General features: G+C 40.8%; 1 protein-coding gene across 1 annotated transcript in view; it reads left to right on the forward strand.

Moving 5' to 3' along the window:
• The first annotated feature begins 741 nt into the window (after nt 1–741).
• The window catches only part of LOC117257229 (solute carrier organic anion transporter family member 3A1-like), a 28670-nt gene continuing 6153 nt past the window's right edge, over nt 742–23258 (forward strand). The window contains exons 1-3 of the mRNA XM_033627242.2: nt 742–1699; nt 6101–6560; nt 23155–23253. Coding sequence (XP_033483133.1) covers nt 1541–1699; nt 6101–6560; nt 23155–23253 — 718 coding nt within the window. The 5' untranslated portion in view covers nt 742–1540. The remainder of the gene's footprint in view (nt 1700–6100; nt 6561–23154; nt 23254–23258) is intronic.

The following is a 23258-nucleotide window of genomic DNA, read 5'->3' on the forward strand; positions in this document are numbered from 1 at the left end:
TCTGTCCTTCAATGCTGGACCAGTTTTAAAAATTGTTGCTCTCATTTTGACTCAAAAACATGATGAAATATGGTCAAGGTTGAAAAATGCTAACCTTACTCTTTAACTGCTGTGCCATAATGGGGTGATTCCATGCTTCATGTTTGCCCTAATGAGACACTGTCATCAAGAGACAGGCATCATGTGGTGGTGCACAGGGTCATTTGATGCTACACTGCAGTAACCTTGGGAAAAATTAACTCAAATACAATGGGCTGCCTAACCCCTTTTCTTTTCTTGCTCCTGCCTCATGAAAACAAAACCTTTTTTTCAGTTTTGTAAAATTGTAAATGTAAAGGTAGGCCTTAGATAAAGTATGCTGCGTAAAGTTCCATCGGAAATGACCATCATCTCTGAAATCGCCTCTGACTTCCTACTTCTACCATGACCTTGGTGAATGAGCATCTTCATCGACATCCATCAGCTTCACAGTAATTTTCCACTGTACATTCACACTACAAAGCTGCCCAACACAACCACAGTCCAGTACTCCTGCAGCACTTGGCAGCTCCACAGAGGCTGTGGGGTTCAGTGTCTCACTGCATCCCACCAGACACTGAAGAATCAGAAAGGACAGTGGTGATGACCTTCTGGCAAATTACATTACAGTGAGAATAAAATAGAAGGAAAGGAGTCTGAATTATTGCCAGTGTGGTACCATTAGATAATGTGAATTCAGTGACCCAAGGGCCAGGATCTTCATTTTGAAAGCTAGATCAAAATACTGCTCCAGTCTAGTGAAAAGATGGTGTCTGATGTAGATGCACCTTTAACTGTGAACCCATCTTACACTGATATGGTTTTTTGTTGTGTGAACACGTGTTATTGACAAGTGAAGATGTGCTGTGTCATTTTCCTCCCAGCTGATCAGTCAGTGTGTGTTTATGAGGATCCTTCAGGGAGTTCTGATGAAATGTTGCGTTTTTTGTGGCAATGATTAAGCTGAAAGTCTGCACAGGTAAAATGATGATGTGAGGAAACACGTTGACAGAGAGGGGAAGGATCAGAGAGAGAGAGACACAGAGAGATTAGACCTCCCTCGTCGTTCTTTTGGTCTACGGATGGGAGGAGGAGGAGGAGCATCATAACACCGCCTGAAGGACGCAGAGTTGCGGTTCGGAACCGGGCTGAGAAACCAAATCCAGTCGGCACCGGTGCTGGGTGGAGATGTAACATCCCGGATGTGGGGAAACAGCGTCCTGTAGTTCTACGTCGGGTATTAGGAGCCGTCATACATATACATGCGTAGTCTACGTATTTAAATATGATGTAGCCGATACGCACTGGCTGGACAGGCGGTGAAGAGAGGTCGCTGACGGACTGTGCGTAATGCTGAGTGGACAGCAGTATTTCTCGCTGTATATTCCAGCCTAGACAGGCTATTGACAAGAGATTCGCACTTCTTCTGCAGTGCAGCTCGTCATTATAACCAGATGCTCTCCGCCGGACCGGACCCGTTCAGTTTCATGCCGTCCAACCCGACCGGAGCCTGAGCCGAAGGATGCAGGTTAAAAACCAGATCTGCACAGAGCGGAGCAGCACCGACGACCCGGAGCAGGATGACAACCAGAAGAAGACCTCGTGTTTTTCCAACATTAAGATTTTCCTGGTGTCGGAATGTGCGCTCATGTTGGCACAGGGCACCGTGGGCGCTTATCTGGTGAGTTTCAACACAACAGTCACCACAGACACAGTGCTGCTGTCGTCTCTGTGTGTATATACCTCAGGTAACATCGGGTTAACGCAGCGCCCTTCAAACCGGCACAGGCAGACAGTGAGTAACGATGCGGCGCTTCCGCTGATGCGGTTAATAATCATATTATTCTGATCACATTGGAATAATCACATCCTCCAGCAACCATGGGTCGCGGTGCTTTCGCTGATTGATGACTTGCTGCGTATTATCCATCAGGCCTATGCACCATCTGCATGACACAATGCGCGTCACAGCGGCCGTAGGCTCCACGTTGTTGTTGGAGAATTTTATATGCGTATATGGATGGTCTGTTGGAGAGCACGTTACGAAACACTGGTCAGGAGGTCCATCCAACCTGCCGGCGCTGCTGCTACATCCTGCGCCCGCGTGCCTCAGTGATGCAGGAGGCCTTTGACACTGGAGGATATAGGCCTAGGAGATGACGTGATCACCACAACAAAAGCGACAATAGCCTATATTTTCAGAAAAGCTACCTTTGATTATATACTCATTTACACTACATTCCCAGTGACAGTTTATATTATGCAGTGATATCCACAGATTGATGTCATCATAAGAGATAAGCACTTGATGAGTTTCGGAGCCAAAAGAAAATATAAATGACTAAAAAAAATGATGCATAATCACTGATGCAGAGGTGAAGCATCTTACCTGACAGTAAACAAAAACCCTGTACTAAAAAAATTGTTAAGTGATGCTGTAATTTTGAAATATTATGTGTGTAATGATAGCTAATGTGGCCAAAGCCAACCACAGCAGTTAATGGAATTGTGTGGTCTACCTACATTATAAGAGTTGGCCCAACCACTTACTGTAAATCTGTATTAATATGAAAGATGCCACTTTGATCAGGGTTATTATTTGCCTGATGAAAGGTGTCTGCACGGTTTTGATACTATAAATATTTGCACATGCAGGTTGATGCTTCATTTTGTTCTTCACAAGGGACAGAACACTTAGCTGAAAACGTATTCATCTTCATTCACTGTCGCGTTAATACAGTCCAGGAGGGCATTCTAAAAAGAGGCAAGGTCACAGTTCAGTTTCTTGTTTCTCATTAGATCTGGCTTTTATATCTGTGCAGCTTTTACTTGCTGGTTTGGATGAGAAAAACAACAAAAGGCCTAAATTGTATTGTAACAACATGAGTTGATCCCCCAGATCCAGTCACACTGTACACAGTCACATTTCCCAGTGGAGATGTTGAAAAAGAGGCTTTGTTTAGAAAAAGAAGAACATGCCAAAAAAAAAAGTTCCTCCATGATGTCTGGTGTTTGGCAAAGACTGCAGCTTCGCAGAAACACAACTGAGTTGGTTTTAATGTGTTTTGCACCAGTCACAAATTTAAAGTGCATTAGTGTTTGCCTTGAAGACTGCAGTGGATCTTCCTCCTTTTAAACCAGCATCCCAAACCAAAAGTGCACCTTTAGCAAATCCCGCTGCAGACAAAAGCACTGGAGAAACACTGCTGATCCTTCCCTGTACAAAATATTGTTTGTCATCATCTTTTATTCTCTGTCACTTTTTAATTCAGCCTCTTTTTGGCTCAGTGTGGGTTTATTTTCTCTGCTCAGTAGCACATTGTCTTTTACAAGTGAATTACAGTCAAACTTTGGAAGAGGACAAAGCAATAATGACTGAAGATCATCACTGTCAGCACAGTAGCACCTGCGTAACAGCTTTCCATGGCTTAGTCTATATTCATCAAACTGAAATGGGCAGCTTTTCTGTGTTCTCTAAAGCTCTACATCAGTTGGTATTGTCTGTAAACATTTGACTGGATTGGACTGAAATGTCTAAATCTGGAACATAAAAGGTGTAAAGCAGCTGTTCTCCATCAGCAGCCAGTATGAGGCTGCACATAAATCCTCCAGGATCACAAGAGTAAATCTCAACACTGTTGTTCAGACTCAGTGACCTCTGAACTGTGTCCTCCCAGCCTGAGAGCCAGGGAAACATAAATTACAGCTCTATAGTAACTGTAAGTGAACAGTGGAAACAATGTGAATGTTCAGTTAATGTAAAGTAATCTTTACTAATTGTCAGGCTGTCAGCTGGACCGCCTTGTCTGTCAGTCCCACACATGTGCTGTAAGGTGACAGAACTGGGTTAGTGTTCCACAGTTGAAACAACAGACCTGTCACAGCTGTCTTCCTGTTTTAGAAGGGAATTACAGATTTCATCCTTTTTTTGGAAAGAGGGGGAGGGGTGTCAGTTGTCTAGCTGTTTGGACTGCTGTCCAAACACCTCTGGTGGCATTTCACTAAGGACAGGCCCAGTAATGCATGGCTAGACTGAGGGCATGGTAGTTATTTCTCCTTAAGCATAAATATCATCACATCTTTTTAAAAAGAAAGGATCTCTAGTACTGATTTACCCAGAAGCAGTCCTCTTCTACCAGAATACCCTTAGAAAGGAACAATTAAATAAAATACATTTTTCAGCTGGACCCTAACATAATAGAAATGATCCTCATTAACTGATCAGTTGATGAATATTAAAACTATTTGTTATCAACTGTCGATTGATTAAAAAGTAATTTTTAAAGCACAAATGCCAAACAGTACTTAGTTGAGTGACCTTATTGCTGAAGCTTTTCTTTGTTTCATGTAAAAGTAAATTGAATGTCCTTGGGGCTGTTTCTGGGTTGTTGTGGGGAGGGATTTTAAAGGGACAGTTCACCTTAAAATCAAAAATACATATCTTTCCTCTTACATGTAGTGTTATTTATCAGTCTAGATTGTTTTGGTGTCAGTTGCTGATTGTTGGAGATACCGGCTGTAGAGATGTCTGCCTTCTCTTGAATATAATGGCACTAGATGGCACTCGGCCTGTGGTGCTCAAAAAGCCATAAAAATACATTTGAAAAACCCAACAGCAATGTCTCTTTCCAGAGACCATGACCCGGTTACCCCAGATAATCCACAGACCTTGATTTGGGCAGTTTTATGTAGGAGCAATTTTCTTTCTACTGAACTATACCAGCCAACAGTATTACTGAGCTAGCTAACGTTACAGCTCAACTGAGCAAGATGCCATTAATGTTTGCATCTAGCGCTGTCACAAGCACAAGCCTCTCATCCATGAATAAATAAATACACGCTTCCTTCTACACGGTAATATATTTGGCAGGTGTAGATTAGTAGAGAGAAAATAGTTCCTACATGAAACCACTCACAACAAGGTCTGTGGATTATCTTGAGTAACCACATCATGATTTCTTTAAAGAGACATTGCTGTTGAGTTTTTCAAATGTATTTTTTGGCACTTGGAGCACCACAAGCTAAGTGCCAGCAAGTTCCATTATTTTCAAGAAAAGGTTCCAACACTCAACAACACACACCAAAACAATCTAGACTGATAAATAGCACTACAGGTAAGAGGAAAAACTTTTGATTAGGGGGTGAATTGTCCCTTTAAAGTCATCATCTTGGGCTTTAGTGATGTTCACTTTAAACAGTTTTCTGACATTTGATAGAATAAACAATCCATCAGGTAATCTGCAGATGAAGTGATAATGACAAATAATCTGTAATAAACAAGACAACAAGAAGTTGTCCTATATTGTAATGGAGTTTTGTGTAAGAAAAACAGGTGAAGCAACACAGAAAAAGGATGAATGGATCTTATTCATGATCTGTCTGATTTCACCTGCATAGTCATGATTACATTCTCCTTTTTATCTGGAATTGCTTCAAAAAGTCTTGGGGCTTATACTGTACCTTTTGCTGTGGATGAATGATTAATAAAACTTTAGAATAACTTCTAACCAACCACTTCCTGTCAGTCCTGTAAATGGTCAGGTGCACATATGGTGCATCTTCATCACTTATACACACCCAGAACACAGCCGGTACGATGTGTTTGTGTCTGTTTCATAATTAGAACAGCTGCGTGAGGTTTCTCGCCTAAAGCCACACACATGCACATGTCCCTTTTTCCCTTGTTGGCATCAGGCTAGCCTCAGGGTTGTTTTAGGCGGAGGAGGAGGAGGACAGAGTGTGGGGATGAAGATGCTGTAAGCAGAGCAGCTCAGCTACTGTGTGTCATCAACAGGTTTCTATTGTTGGTGGCAGAAGGCTGTTTCGATGCCCTGCCTTATTGTTTGACACATATATTTAAATGGATGGCAAAATATATGTTATAAACTTCTGACAGGCTGGTAAAGTAAATAAAAGTGTAGAAATTATACATTATTATTTGCTGAATATAAAATTAATCATGCATAAAGCTGCATTAAAAGTTAGTTTGTTGGCTATGATGTCATTGGCAGTCCCAAATGGCTGCTAGTTGTAAAAACGCTGTAACACTTGCCCTCTCTTTCTCTCCATCTCTCTCTGCCAGGTAAGTGTTCTGACCACTCTGGAGAGACGCTTCAACCTCCAGAGTGCAGATGTGGGCGTTATTGCCAGCAGCTTCGAAATCGGCAACCTGGCCCTCATCCTGTTTGTCAGCTACTTTGGCGCCAAAGCCCACAGACCCCGTCTTATTGGCTGCGGCGGGATTGTCATGGCGTTGGGGGCATTGCTGTCAGCCCTGCCAGAGTTCCTGACTCATCAGTATGAGTACGAGGCTGGGGACTCGTGGCACGCTGAGGACGGCAGGGATGTCTGCTCCAACATTTCCAGGTCAGAAAACCGAGACTCTGGGTTTAAATGTGGCAACAGAGCCAACACCAACATGATGTACCTTCTGCTGATCGGAGCCCAGGTTCTGCTGGGCATCGGAGCCACACCTGTCCAGCCTCTGGGAGTGTCCTACATCGATGACCATGTCCACAGGAAGGACTCCTCGCTGTATATAGGTGAGAAGCACAGAGATACTGTGCACCTGAAACATATGAACTGTGTGTGTGTGTTTATATTGTTCAGAGGTGTTCAGTATATGAAACACTAATTTTTGACACTGAATTATCAACCTGAACAGGTCCGACTGAATCATTAGCTTTAGTAAACCAAAACCCTTTTTGCTCTGTAACTCCCATCACCTTAGCTGTGATCTACGGTATGTACCTTGCTGGTCTAAAGCTTCATCAAATACTATGAAAGCTACAGAAACAATTATGACATGATAATATGTTGCAGAGAGGTGCTTGCTGAGCTATAAACCCATTTCAACAATATATAGACAGGAAACAAGCAACAGACTTAAACTAATTCAGAATCAGCGACTAAAACAGCTTTAATTTCACAAGGTCATGAACAGTCCACGAAATTGCTACCGATGTACTTGAAGAAATAGTTCCATATTTCAGGAAAAATGCTGAATGGCTTTCTTGCTGAGAGCAGGATGAGGAGATCGATACCACTCTTATGTCTTAACAATAAATATGAAATCAGAGCCAGCAGGCAATTAGCTTAGCATAAAGACCAGAAGCAGCAACAGCTAGTATCGCTCCAGCACATAACTCCCTGTAAAACAACAACTTGTCTTTTTTAGATATCTGTTTATGTAAAGATTAAAGAATATAAGTGACAATATTTTCAACTCCCCAAACTGGGATCCTTAAGTGTATTGCATGTTATGCATGTGCACATGTATGTGCTTATGCAAGCACCATAGGTGTTTGTATCATGATGGGGGATAATTTTTTCAGTAGTTAACACATCTACTGAGTTAACCTTTCAACTCGCCTCAGCAAAAGACAAATGATGTTTTGTCTCCCAAAGCATAATTTATTTGAAAACTGTATAACAACACTGTAACACACAAGACCAGCTGTACACTCCATGGATCAAAAGCTTTGGTTGTTTTTCACCAGATGGTAGGCAAAGGTCTCCTCCTGAGCTGTCCGTTGCTAATGGCTGTCACTGACGTTTGCCCTTATGAAGTGATGTTAGGTTGCAACCAGGCCTTTAGGAAGTGTGCTGAGCTTTGAAGCCAGTTTTCAAAGTGGTCGAACAGCGGGTCCATGATGTGATGCCACTGGGCCCACCTACCTATAGACTTACATTGGGAAAGAGACATCTATAAATCAGTGGATACATTTTAATGAGCATTACAACCCCCCAAAAAATGACTAGTTTCACTTTTAGAATTTGATCCATTTGGTCCAATAAGATATAAAGGGCAACATGATAAAATAATTGTAAATAATCTGAAGTTAGTGGAGCACTAAACTGGAAGTAGTCGGCTCGGCCAGTGGAAATTGATGTGCAAGATCTGGGTAATTTTACAGCTGAGAGGTCTAACTTTTTTTGCTTTATGCGCCTCTTATGAACTTTCATAGGAATGAACAGGGATCCCCTCCAACACTGTATCCGGTTCTTTTTCTCCATCCGCATTTGCAATGGTACCACTTCCTGCTTGTAGCAACCGCTTACCACTTGAGACTTACCGTCTCAATATGATATTTTATATCAGCATTTCCATTGTGTGCAACCAGAAAAGTACTGATGCAGTGTGGGCAGAATGCAGTATTTATGTTGTCACGTACACTATGAAGAAAAAATTAGACTCCTGGAGGTCTTTAAAAAAAGACTGACTTTATCTTTGGCACGATAACCGTTAATGTACTGCTGACAGGCTCTGTCACAAAGAGCCGCAAGTGTCATAGCAGCAGCCATGACAATATTGACTGACAGATGAATCAGTATTGAACTCAGACGTGTGGTGCATTGTTTATGTTTATATATTGGGTTAGATTATAATTAGCGGGACAGAACATAATAAACGTTTGTAAGTGCTGAAAACAAGTATAATCTTATTGCCATTATTTTAATTGTGGTGGAAACGGGGACAAATTGGTCGTGAATGTTGAAAACCTGGTCATTTTTATCATTTTACAGATATTTGTTGGGACTCAGGATAAACCAGTTTGAAACAATAAGTGTACTCCCCAAAATGTGAAACTACTTCTTTAATGATGTTTGTTCGTTCACAAGCGAGAGTAGAATGGAGCTTGAGATGGATCGGTGGTTGGTGAGGCTTCTGCAGTGGTGCAGGTGCTGCGCCGGACCGTTGTGGTGAAGATTTCGATTTATTGGTCCATCTACATCCCAACCCTCACCTATAGTCATGAGCTCTGGGTAGTGACCCAAAGAATGAGATTGTGGATACAAGTGGTGAAATGAGTTTCCTCCGTGGGGTTGCTGGGCTCAGACATGCGGATGGAGGTCGGAGTAGAGCCGCTGCTCCTTCATGTCGAAAGGGGTCAGTTGAGGTGGTTCGGGCATCTGATCAGGATGCCTCCTGGGCGCCTCCCTCTGGAGGTGTTTTGGGCACGTCCCACTGGTAGGAGGCCCCGGGGCAGACCCAGAACACGCTGGAGGGATTACATATGTCATCTGGCCTGGGAATGCCTTTGGGTCCCCCAGGAGGAGCTGGAAAGCATTGTTGGGGAGAGGGACGTCTGGGGTGCTTTGCTTGGCCTGCTGCCCCCGCGACCCGGCTCTGAATAAGTGGATGAAAATGGATGGATGGATGGATGGATGGATGTTTGGCCGGTTACCTAAGCCTGAGGCACCCACAAGGCTATAATATACTCTTTTTTAAAATCAAATTTGGCATGTTGTCAAAGGCTGTTGAATATGGTGCTGGGTGAAAATGCCGGTGCACTCAATGACACCAGATGTCTGTCCCTCCACACTAGAAGATGGAGTATACGGGTGGGATAAATGATACAGAAAATAATATTGATTGTGACATACAAAACTCTGGCTAAGCTAAAATTTACAAGTAATAATCACTGAAGCATATCATTTAGAACCAGTCCTGGCAATAAAAACAACAGAAAACAATAATCCATGATCTCTTAACTAAGCGACAACTAGCAACGGCTTGATCCTCCATGCTGCTGTGTTCGGCTGACTTGCATTCCAGTTGGCTGGAAGTAATAAGAAACAAAGGCTAATGGCATAATAAAATTTCTACAATCACAATATCTATCAGAGTAAATGGGATGATTGTGTTGGCATAATTGAAACATGACTGTGACATGAATCATTCACATGCGCGCTAAATGATCAGCTCTCCTTAATTAACACAGAGGTTCATTTTAGAAGTACAAGATCACAATATTATATTAAACAAAATCTTATTACTGATACAATCCTCACTTAATCATAATTAGTTATGACAAGTTAGACAAATGGTTCATGACATGTGCACATACAGTATGTGGGAGCTGAGGCAGGTTTGGGGCTTTAGTTAATGTGCAGTGTAATGGATATACAAGTATGGTCACAGTCACATTACAATAAATTGAAAGAGACACCAGAATATATGACAGATGCTTAAAGGTACCACAAGCTTGACTAGATTTTACTTTTTTACACGTTTAATTCTTTTCACTGCACATCGCAATGTGTACAACTACACAACAGCTTCACCTCCTATGATACAATGTGCTGAAATAGTTAGAGCTGAAAACAACTCTTTATGTAATAATATTGACCCCAACTAAGCTTTCATGTCAATGTTGCTGCTGCTGATGTGCTCCTTAATATCTGAATGCCCACCATAGAAATAATGGAGGTAGCCACAGTCATGTCACCCATTGGTTTGTGGACTCCCATATTGTTTTTTTGGAGCCAGAAGTGACCATATTTGGATGAGAGGGCGGATCTGACTCACAGACTGTGGTGATGCTTCCCAGCCAGCTTTTCATTCAAAGCAGCCCACCTTAGTCATGCATACATCTTTAGTCTCAATAAAATTCAAACAGGTGAGTCATATAAAAATTCACCTCTTGAACAGTTGTCATGAATGGGAGAATTAGCTATAGAGACCAAAACCTTTTTGTTTGTTTGTTTGAGCCAGGCTGTAAACATGTTTATTTCTACTGTTAAGTTCAGCATTGTTACATGGGGGTCTTTGGGGAGTGACTCACTTTTGGAGCCAGCCTCAGTTGGCCATTCAAGGAACTGCAGTGTCTGGTAATGTGACGTCTTTGTGCGTGGACTGCTGCTCATACCAACCACTCAGATTTTTTCTGTTAATTTTAATGAACTAGAAACTGTGGCACATAGATTATTGATGGAACAGATTCCTTTACAATTCCTAACATTTTTTAAATGATTTTAAGTGAACCTTGTCTGAAGAATGAAGGGAGGCTGAAATGATACAAAGTAACTGCCTGCCTGATTGAATCAGGATGAGGAAGTGGCCATTTTGGTCACTAACAACAGTAATTTCTGGCTAGCCTGTCCTCTCCTCTGGCCAACATCAAGACATTCTGTGTGTCATAGTGTGTGTGTGTGTGTGTGTGTGTGTGTGTGTGTGTTGTTATGGTTAATCTGACTCACAGACTCAGGTTTGGTGACACTGCATTTATTCATAGTTTTCTATCCAGATTAACAAGCAATGTCTTTAATAGCTACAATAAATATACATTTTCATGTGTCATTGCGCCACTGTAATGCACATAAACATCTCACATGACAGATTATGTATTAATATGTTTGCTGATCTAATATAGACAGAAAAAGAAATGCATTCTAAGTGTCAAACAACAAGTGTGGATTTTATTTCTTTATTTTAAAAAAGATAGATAACCTTCTCTTACTGTTTGTTATTATAGTAGATGAGGCCAGTCCAGCAACATGTTTCTATGACAGTGCACTGCACAGTATTGATGTAGTTTTGTCCTGCCCTGATAATGAGTCTAGCCAGTGGATGGAAACTTTCCTGGCTATTAAACATGTTAGTTATATGTGAGGGGATGCATGAGTCCATCGATGCTGAAGCTATTTTATCGTCTGTGCTGAATGGTAACACCACCATGTTGCTAAGTATTCAGTGTCTGATTTATGCCATGGGCATTACGCAACAAAGGGACTGTGTGTTTTAGGTTAGTGAAGCAGTTCTCTGAACAGAAGACTACTGACGAATAATTCAAGATCTGATATTTCCTGTACTGGTTGTGGTTGACGGGAAAATTGTGGGCCTGATCCTGCCCTCTCTCACAGAAGCGCCCTTGAGCAAAGCACTTCAGTCCCAACTTCGGCAAGTGTTGAGTGGCCAGCAGCAGATGACTGCAGTTATACTTACAGCAGAAACCGAGAGGTCGACATCACACACATTACAGCTTGTCTGCCAAAGTTGCCAAGGCAACAGTACAGAGACAGGCACTGAGGCTATGTGCCATTCCTGTTCGTCTCACCGCTCAGCAACCTGCTAGTAGCACAGCTCCATCTGGGGAGATGGAGAGAATGAAACAAAGGACAAGAGAAAAATTATTACAGTACTAAAATAAAATGTAAGAATGATTGCATTTATATTGTTTCAATAATGAATTTCAGCCAGTAATGAAATCTGATAATGTGGAGTTATTTCTTACAAAAAAAAAATACACTGGTCAATCTAAAACGTTACACTTATTGTCCTCTTCACATTTTTACAAATGCAAAAACAATGTGATGGTTTTGTGTCAGTTATCACTGGTCGTTGTTATCAACCCTGAAATTCCACATCCATGCATCTGTTCTTGTTGTGGTTTGTACTCAGTTGCAAGTTTTACAGCTGAGTGTGACATTGAATTATTGTATGATAATGTACACCAGTAGAATCACCATTACATTAACCCCTTAAGAGCTGATGCAGCAATATGTCAAAGCAGCACAGTAGTTGATGTTATTCTGTAAGACTTCTCCTTCAGTCCTCATTAGTTTGCCCGTATGGGAGGAACAAATGCACTAACTGAAGATAAAAATACAGTATTGTTGGCTACCATGTGGCTAGTTGCTTGTCCTCTCAGGCTTATGTGCTAGTCCTTGGCTAGGTGTCCCCGTTTGCTTTTCAGCGCAGACCACTTGCAGGGTGAGAAGGCCTGCGGTTTGTTCTGTACATGCTTTGATCTGTACAGTCTCTGTCAGCAGCGCTCAGAGTGGAGGAGATGAGGGAGGAGGGAGGAGGGAGGGATGGACAGAGGATGGAGGAGAGGAAGGAGAGCAAACAAGGCTAGCACAGAACCCAACAACCCACCCTACCCCCCGGCTTGGCTGGAGGCCAACTCATACCAGATGTTAGACATTACACTTGATATTTCTTTGCTATTTCAGAAAATTGAAAGGAATTCACTGCACCTTACAGATTCAGATAAAAGAAACTAATACCTCTAAAATTCCCTATGCACACCCTTTATGAAAAAAACAAAATATCAACGTTGCCTTATCAAGATCGTGGGTTTGAATTTTACAAACTTGAATTCTAGATGAATCTGAAATTAAAGTTAAAATTCATTTTTTAATGTTTTTTTTTTTCTTAAGCTATAATATATAGTCCTTCTAAATTTGTAAATCACATGTCCTGCTGTCTCTTGAGAAAAAATAAAATGACATATTGAAATTAGTTTATGCTAAATGGGAAGTATAAGGTGATATTGACAGGAATTTAATTAACTTTGTAGGTATTTGGTCATAGACTAAGGTAGTGGATAAAGTAAAATGTTGTGCTCGTAATCCTCAGAGAAACTTTCAGGACAGTTCATTCAAATACACAAATGTAAACCTGCTGGTTGTGCAAGGGAAAAAGGCAAGGGATGACCAAAGTTTTCTTCTCGGCACCATGAATGTGTGAAGAAAATTTCATGGTAATCCCTCAAATCGAGATGACCAACATTGCCACATATATAACAATTTAAAAGTATTATTTTTGACAGCAAAAGGAAAGACTTACCGTGATTTCACTTCGACTTTAAGGGTCAGAACTGCCTGTAAGTCCGATTGTGTGTGTCTGTTTATGTTAGCCCTGTGATGGACTCGATCTGACAGTCCAGTCAGTCAGCCAAGGACATCTCTTAACTGCAATCCTTAAAAAAACACACCATTTGTTGCTTTGTTTTTTTTTTCAACACTCTTCAGATGTCGGTCAGTGAGAACATTTGCATACATTGAATTTTGGACTGAAATCCTGACTGTGATTTGGTATGGTGGCCACTGTTCTACATCCTGGCTCAGAGCACAGTGACATTTGCCAGTCCATAAGGAATTGTCTCTTTCATAGCATCCCCCAAGCTTCTTCCTTTGACACTTACAGATAGTCTATTATTCTTTCCTTTACACCACCCCCTCTCTGTTCTCTGTTTTTTTTTTTTTTTTTTTCTCTTACAATCCCGGCATATTGATTGCCATGGTTACCTCCTACAGTGTGACTGCTGCATCGTCTGTTGTGGCTCTGTAATTGCATAGAGCCCAGTCTTTACGCAGTACTGAACGTTATGTGCTGCTTAGTATTTCTGCCCCTTCCTTCTCCCCGTCTCAAGGCCGCTGTTTGACGAGCCTGACGTGTGAAGACACAGTAACGTTGTATGAAAGCCACTGAATAATGCAGCGTGACAGAGAAGCAGTTAGGAGTTGTTTAGCAAACATCTAACCAAATGATTAAATATTAAAGCAGCAGCTCTCCACGGGCTCGCTAACAAACCAGATGATAGAAGGAGCGGCTGCTGTATTGTGGCCACATCTTCACCCCACATGGATCAATACTGCCTGAATGAGAGATTGAGGACAGTGGGAATACTCAAGAGCAAACCAGGAAACACTTCCCAGTTGTCATGGCACATGTCCCCCAGCACGCACCTGTCCTGTATCTGTTCTGTGTCAGTGCTGCAGCCTGTTCTCTCTCAAATGATTAGTGTCCAGTCCTTCTGTGTGTGTGTGTGAGTGTTTGTCCTAATCGTTGTGAGCAACAGATCAGGCAGCAGGCTGGTGAAACAAAACAGAAGCGGTTTTCTCAGTTAGCTGGCCATCGGATAATTGTGCCTTCTGGTAGATGAGAGGGAAACAACCATAGATTTAAACAAAATGGTAGTAATGCAGCAGTGATACACTGCAGCACAAGCAATAAAGAGTGGCATCTGTGTGATGAAGAGTGTCCAGAGTCTACAGCCATGCTGGTGGTTCTGTGAGGCTGTACAGAGGCACAGCAGCAGTGCTTTGATCTAAATGCTAAAGTCAGCATGCTAACATGAGCACAGATATAATGTTACCTTGCTGATGTTTATCCATCCACATAGGTTACAGTATGTCCGTGGCTATTTTAAGTCTCGACCCTTGGCTTACGTGACCTGAGAATGGCATTCCCATAGAGCAGCTCACCTGCTCCTGAGCTCTGTTGACTACAGTATAATGTCTGAGCCAGATTGTAATTAGATTATTGATTGCTGTCTACTGCTTGACGGATACCCCAAACGGAGGCAACCAATCTTCCTATCCATTGTATTCCTCACAGAGCCTCCAACAGAGAAGCAGATGTTCTGTTACAGTATTGCCTTTTTATACATTGATGTAGCCCCAGATAGTTTCTGCTTAACATCCTAATGAAGCTCAGTATGTGGTATGTGTAAATGTTTGTATCTCGCTAATGGAATATCTAAGTGTTTGGCTTTACAACATACAGTCAGTCATTGTGAGCACCATGGTGACACTACAGGGTGTAGACTCAACACGCTACTCAAATGCCTCCAGGTTTTCTCTGTTTCCAGGCATTTGCATTGTCCACTGTGTCAGAGAAGCAAATTTTCTCCTTGAAATTGCCCTGTGAGGTCCAAATGAATCGGCTATGGCTCAGAGGTAGAGCAGGTTGTCTACCAATCGGAAGCTCAGCAGTTCAATCCCCGGCTCCTCCACTCTGCGTGTCGAAGTATCCTTGGGCAAGATACTGAACCCCAAATTGGTCCCGATGGCTGTTCCGTCGGTGTGTGATTGTGTTGGCACCTTGCATGGTAGTCTCAGCCACCAGTGTATGAATGTGTGAATGTGACTCGTAGTGTAAAAAGCGCTTTGAGTGGTCGGATGACTGGAAAGGTGCAATACAAATGCAGGTCCCTTTAACATTTAAACACATTGATTGGTAGCCATGATAGCAGCATGCCTCTCAGTGCTGGCCTATAGCTTGTCATCTGATGGGTTGCCATGAAATTTTCTGCAGACATTCATGGTCCCCAGAGGATGAATCCTACTTATGTTGGTCATCCCCTGACTTTTCCTCGAACATCGCCGTGTGGTCGCATTTGTGATTTTGTGTGAAATGTCACAACGTTGGTATGATTGCCTTGACATTTGGTACACACATTCATATTCCCCTCAGGATGAATTGTAATGACTTTGGTGATCCCTTAACTTTTCTTCTAGCACCATCATCACAGCATTTTATATTTCCTGCAATGCTTTTATTAAGACCAATACTTCCAAAACTAGTTAGCAAGTGTTAGCATGCAAACATGCTTTACTAACTTGGTGAAAATAGTGAACGTACTTGCCAAACATAAGCATGTTAGCATTGTCATTGTGTTAGCATGCTGCTAGTTAGTCAGATAAACATACGTGTTTCAGCATTGGATTTAAGGACATTGTAAAGCTGATGAAATCTTTGACAAACCAACATATGACTTTCTGTTCAGCAGATCCCAGTAAAACCTTCCCAAAGTACCTCACACTAGGCTGGAGAACAACAGGAATGTTTAAGGTCTGCAGCAGAGTGCTAAATGGCAGCAGCAATACAGTACAGGACTTTAAAGTACAGTAACCTATAGTACAGCAAGATAAAAGAGCAGCGAGAGCCAGAGGGGTCCAGCTCTGCAGCCGCTGGGTCAGCTTCTCTCTTCCTGCCTCATATCTTAGCCCCTATTCATCGCTATAATGCGTGTAATGAAGCGCTGTGAAGGCTGAGAGTCCACTGCAGCAAAATGTTTTTACTCCAGTGGAGTTATTACTCTTCCACCGTAGGACAGCAGAGGAAGGAATGGATGCTGACTCAGCGCACACTGTCTGTTCAGACCGGCCCAGGTTGTTTTATACGTGCACCTTTTAGGAACACCTTTGCCAAGATACAAAGTGCCAGTGATTGAACCGTGCCATAATGTGAGTCTGAGTGAGAAATTATTCATGTGCTGGCAGTGTGACCAGGTAGGGGAGGCCGGTCTCATACAGTATGACCTTGCCTCTGCTGCATTCATTACAGCATGGGTGCAGAACCACCATTACATTAACCCTGATTTCCATCGCCTCTGTTATCATTAGATTAAATGTATCAATAGTTACAGTAAAAATGACCAAGTGAATACCATCTTAAAGCAGAGCATTATATTGATTTGTATTATTATTACAAAAGAACCCTATACAAATCAGTTTGGCACAGCTAGTTACATTATGTGTTGCATCTCTGGTTTTAAAAACAGACCTCAGCAAATAGAGCCACATATGTATTGTAATCAGGTCTGTAGCTGCCAATCGAGGACACTAAGATCATGTCCTCAGTATTTTTCTAGGACTTTGAGGGATGTAACTCCCTCTGGGGAGTTTACTGTACCTTCTATAATTAAAAACATACACATGATTGTCTTTTTGAGGCTGATCGCAGTATTTTTAGACTCAGTGAAGAAAATTAGGTTAGAGAACAAGACATATGACAAGATGGATCAATCCCAGGAGGGAAAATTTAACGAAATTAAAGGCTTTGAAGCAGTATTACAACATTTAGAAATTAATGGGAAATAAAATTTACAAAAAATATACCTGATCAAACAAATTAACATATAAAATATGAAAAATGTCATAAAAAATACAAATAATGAAAATAAACCATCGTGAAAATTAGTATTTTGTGATTATGAGGGAGGGGGATGCACTGGGGGGAAATTATAACCCCAGTCTTTCCAAAATGCTGGCTACGCCCCGATTGTAATGTAATCCAGTGCAAAAGTCCTGTATAAACAATAAAACTGTGAAACCTTTAAGTGTTGTTGACACTGTGTCCAAGAGTTGTTGATGTAACTGTGATATTTTTGAGGCTCGAGTTTGTGCTGATGTTGCATATGACTGCATTGTAAGATAACTGGAATATATCTGCTTGGATTGCAATGTAATGCAAATGGGTTTCTTATGTTTTGTGTGTACAGTATTATGTGATCTGTCACAATGGATTATACCACAAACTGAATCACCATTTAAAACCACAGAGCTAAAAGTTTTCTGTGGCATTATTTACTCCTCATATTCTCATGAAAAAGCATGCAATTAATCATCAGCATGAGATATCTAGAAAGCTATTGGCTTGACATCACTGCTTGGGCTTGTGTGTGTGTGTGTGTGTGTGTGTGTGTGTGTGTGTGTGTGTGCGTGTGTTTGTACTGTAATTGATGTATAGTTGTACATATAGAAAGTAATATATTCAGAACATGTTTAATAGTAATACTAATCTTTTAGCAACAAACCCATGTCAGGTTCTGGCCAAAGTTCTATCTGTATTTTACATCCTATTAAAATCACTTAGCTATACAATCTCACAGGAAGAGGAGGAGCTGTCAGATCCGCTACAAGCTCTCAGCCGAAGTGGAGTGTCTCTACCTGCCATTTCCAAATGGCTGGGTCAGACAAGCTGCCAGAGTTTTACATGGATATCTAAGTCATCACTAAAGCTCTAAGCCTTTCCTCAGTGTCTGTGCTTTGATAAATGAGCCTGTGAGTTGTGCATTTCTCTTACAGTTCATTCCTTCAGTCATTTGCTTCATGTGACACAAAGTTACTGTGAAAGGAATAAAATTAAACGTATCTCCTGTAGGTTTGTTGTCCAGCATTACCAGTATTATTGTACTTTATCTTGTGCCTGTGTTTATAGCCGCAGCCCTCAGACACAGCAGTAGAAGATAGTGTCAAGAAGGATACAGAACACAGTCTGTTTTTTTGCATAGAAACAATGGAAATCCATTAAAGTTTTTTCTGGAAATATTTCACCGAGCAGAGCATCTCCAGAGCAGAGCATGTACTGCTGAAACAGCCCACAGTGTGTGTTTGAGATGGGTGTCAGATTTAATTCCCCCATGTCAGCCAACACTCTTCTCTGCCCTTTTAAACCTTTTGCAAGTACCTTTTGTAATATTTTTTTTTTCTTGTATTATTTTGGCTATGAAGATTTGAGCTAAAAAAAAAAATAGTTCTGAGAAAAAATATACACATGCATAAAACATCTGTGGCATTTAGTTACTGCTGTTTGCAATCATAAGTTAAGGATTTGGATTTAAGATAGGATTACCATTTTTTAAAACAACTATATTGTATATACTTTATTTTAAAAGAGAGTGTTTTATCATAGGCGAGTCAAGTAAGACAAGACTAGACAAGACTGTTATTTAATGATGAACTTCTTTTAATAATGTATATTTTTCCCAAACTGCACCCTGTAGTGTTTAATTGTTTTAGAAAGGGAGTCTTAAATTCATATTTAGGCGTTCCATACTCGGCTTCTTGCACAAGTGTTGCCGTTTTTCTTATTAAACGTGCGTGTTGGTATGGAAGTGTAGGTCATTCACTTGAGAAAATCTTTTTTTTTTACCTGTTTTTCTGAATCAACAAGATTATCATCTCAAAATTATGAGAATAGGTTTTCATGGAAAAAATGTTTTATATATACCCCCATACACTTTGTGAATGTGTAACCTCAAAATCAGTTCCTGAAGGTCACAGTCTATTAAATTAATCAACCTTTTATGCAAAGAAACTAAACTCAGAGTCCTCTGCCTCTTTTTTTGTGCCATTATTTCTTAAATTCTGTCAGACCAGTCCATATCGACTGTATTTTAAAAATGAAAACTACTCGAATTGCTATAATTTTACATAACTTTATTATTCAGTATGCAATTTGTCTTTCAGTTCAGATTCAGAAACAGTTATATTATCTAGTAGGTCTGCACATAGTGGTGTTTTGGTACATGACAGTAAAGACAGTGCAAAAGTCAAGAGACATAATATAGAATAGAAAAATGTACAATAGAAAATATGAAAAATAAAAACAATTATTAAAAATACATCTATTTTTGAAGTGGAGGAGCTGTACAGCTCTGTGCAGGAATGTGCAAAAGTTGAGCACACTTGCTTTCAGATATGTGGATCAAAAAAATACTCAAATACTGTTTCAGTTTTTACTATACTGTAATAAAAGCTTTACTGTATGGTTAAAGCTCCAGTACCTCACGACATCCATTCTTTTACTGCTGTGACTCTCCAGTCTTGTCTCCAAGGAAATGGCCTTAGATGTACCAACTGTTGAGTCCAAACAACAGACTGGCATCAGTCCTGAATGCTTCTCCTGATGGGTGTCTAGCAGCTGTTGCTATAGGATTATGAGCTCTCTGTCTGTTCTCATGCCATAACAAAGCTTACTGGTAATTCTCTGTCATCATGCTTATTGCTGCTATTGTCATCAGCTGTCTCACTTTGAAGGCTACTTCAGGCTCATACCTTATTCTGATGTGTAGGGGACACAGTGCAGCTGGTGTGTCCACAGTGAAGTTCAGGGAATATGGAGCTTTTCTTTTATGTAGTGTACTTAAAGTGGCTGGGATCCAACATTGTGTGTGTGTGTGTGTGTGTGTGTGTGTGTGTGTGTGTGTGTGTGTGCGTGTGTGTGTGTGTGCCAGTCTCCCTGCATCACATACATTATGGATTAGCGGTGCTGTCCTGTGTTTATCTGTGATTTGATCCTAGTGGATGGCAGAGCAGGAGATGGGAGGTTGTTCATTGGTGGGCGGTTCAGCTGTCCCTGCTGTAACCCCAGACCTCCTCTGTCACCTGACATCAGCATCACCTGGCATCTGTGACTCTGCTGAAATGAACATAATGCATCTTACCAACAGAGAAAGTCAGAGAGAGAGAGAGAGAGAGAGAGAGAGAGAGAGAGAGAGAGAGAGAGAGAGGAGATGACTGGTGGTCAGAGTGGACCACAGTCTGGAGTCACAGTTTAATGTATCTGTGTGCAGCAGCATAATATAATGTGCATCATATGTAAAGTATACTATGTAATTATTTTTGATTTTGATCTACTCAGTAATTTTAAGAATTGTCTTTTCCCCCAGCTCTGTACCTTTCGTGTCAGTATCTACTATTATTCTGTAAAAACTATTGTCAGTACTTCTACAGTATGTCTTCAGTTTTTCTCTGAGTCACACTCGCGCCTTATACTTACAAAGAAATACTGACATTGTTCATATCAGACCCATAGGCTCCTCCATTATGAGCTGTACATACTGTACATGCTTAGCCACACTAACTGGCGGCGTGGCTCTGGTGACAAACAGTCAGCTGGTCCACCTCTTTGTTCCACACTGCAATATCTCAACAACTACTGGATGAATTGTTATGGAGTTTTGTACAGACTGTACCGTCCAAAGGAAGAATTGTAATCACTGTTTTTCTAGCCCCAATTTTTAAAAGTTGTCCCATACTTGGATTTATGACCAAAACCTGTACTTTGTGTTAAGTGCAAATTTTATATACATGAAACTTTAAATTCCTTGTAAATATAATTTACCGGAGACATTATGTTTTTGGGTTGCCAATAAGTCTGTTCCCAATCTTGTGAAAGCAATATCTCAAGAAGACCTTGGGGGTATTTACTTAAATTTTGCACAAACGTCCACTTAGTCAAACATGAACTGATTAGATTGTGGTGGTCAAAGGTCTAAGTTTAAGGTCACTGTGACTTCACATCATTCTCATTCTTGTGAACGTAATATCTTAGAAACACTTTGTGGAAAATTCTTCAAATTTGGCACAAACATCCACGTGGATTCAAGGATGAAATGATTTGAAATTGGTGGTCAGAGGTCACTGTGACCTCAGAAAGCATATTTTTGGCCATAACTCAAGAGTTCTTAAGTTTATTATGATAAGATTTCCCGCAAATGTCTATTAGGATAAAATTATCAAGTGATGATGTCATATATCCGAAAGGTCAAAGGTCAGCTTCACTGTGACATCATAATGTTCTGCAAAAACACTTAAAAAACAAAACACCACATGTGTCTGGATAGACATGGATGTAAACTGTACCTGCACCTTGACTGGTTTGTGGGGACATACAACTACAAGGCAGTAATTCTATTTATGCTACCTTTATATAGTAATATAGTTTCTCTATTGTATTTTAGTATATATATTTTATTCTAATTGAAGTATTTTGATATTCTGTTAATAAATTTTCCATGTGTGTAGCATGGAGGGAGCTACAACTACATTTCCTTGTGTATTCCTATATTGTATAAAGACAAAAATAAATCCTTGAATCGAGAAACACTTTCTTAATCTATGATATTGTGAAATCTTTACTAAATGACTACAGATGTAAGTGTTCTGTGGTTAGGACTGAGGCTTCTGACTGGAGTGAGAAGTGTTGCTTATTATAGACATTTGGGCATCTGTGCCCCTATAAGACCCCAAATCTGTCAAAAGAATTATGGATGTGGCTCCGTGCCGGTCTGAGTATTCAAGGCACTCGTCATGAATTGCAGTGTCGGTGGTTCAAGTATTGCTCATCTTTCTCTCCCGTCATTTACTGTCACCTTCCTACTGTGTGTCTTGTATAAGGGAATAAAAATGCCTCAAAATATTTTAAAAAGAAGTATGGACAAAATGTGTTTTTGTGCTATAGACCAGAAATCAAAAAGGCTGGTTGAAACATTTTTTATTTGACTTATATTATGGAGATTTTATCTTTAGAAATACATTGATAGCACCATGAAAAAATGAAGCCGGCATTCCACTCTCAGATTTATCACTGGTGATAAGCACAGCACTAATCATTACATCCTTCACAGAAAAATTGACTGTCCCTCTCATTGTGTCAGTGGGGAGCAGCCACTTCTGCTCTGGGTTCTTTTATTAGCAGTCAGGCTACTGGAGCTCACTTCTATTGTTCCACTTACCACCAGCATGGATAACTGAGTTTCACTGCTACACACACACACACACACACACACACACACACACACACACACACAGTCCCGCACAGTCTGCTGTTGCTTACTGGAAACCTCTCAGCCTCTGGGCCAAAGCAGGGCCGCACTGCTTTTAAAAGGAAATCAACCAGAGCTCCTGCATCAGTGGCTTCCCGCTGCTCTTACACTAAGAATCCATTTCCTGCTTGATTATTTATGATCCTGCTGGTTAATCTAGTCTTAGATCAATTACGCTGTGCAACCTATGAGCCGCATATTACAGTGACAGTGAATAAATCTGTCAGTGGGAGACATCTGATGAAATTTAAAGTCCCTTGGCATGCATTCAGTACTTAATCTTTCCTTGAATAGAATACATTTTATTGTCAGTCAGTGGACAAATCAACAGAAGTGTGGTAGGAAGCTCCATGTTTAATGTTCACATCCACATATTTAATAAAAGGGCCTCAGTGAGAGACACTTTACAGTCTTGATACAGTGCTGCCCTCTGCTGAAAGAGCAGGTGAAATGCACTTACTGCATTCACCCTGAAGCTTATTTCTTGGCTTCTAGTGTCTGGTTGATGGACAGAGGGTAGATTTTTATTCCTGCAGTATTCCTATCACTGAACAACTAAGCTAAGCTTAAATAAACCAAATGAAATACTTCAGTATACTACTGTTTCATTTTAACTGACTGACTATTTTAATGCTGTCTTTTTCTCTCTATCTCTCCCTTTGTCTGGCAGGTATTTTATTTTCAACATTAGTGTTCGGCCCGGCCTGTGGCTTCATCTTAGGTTCTGTCTGTACCAAAGTCTACGTTGATGCTGTCTTCATCGACACCAGTGAG

The sequence above is a fragment of the Epinephelus lanceolatus genome, chromosome 2 (genome assembly GCF_041903045.1).
Source record: "Epinephelus lanceolatus isolate andai-2023 chromosome 2, ASM4190304v1, whole genome shotgun sequence".
NCBI classification, from domain to species: Eukaryota; Metazoa; Chordata; class Actinopteri; order Perciformes; family Serranidae; genus Epinephelus; species Epinephelus lanceolatus.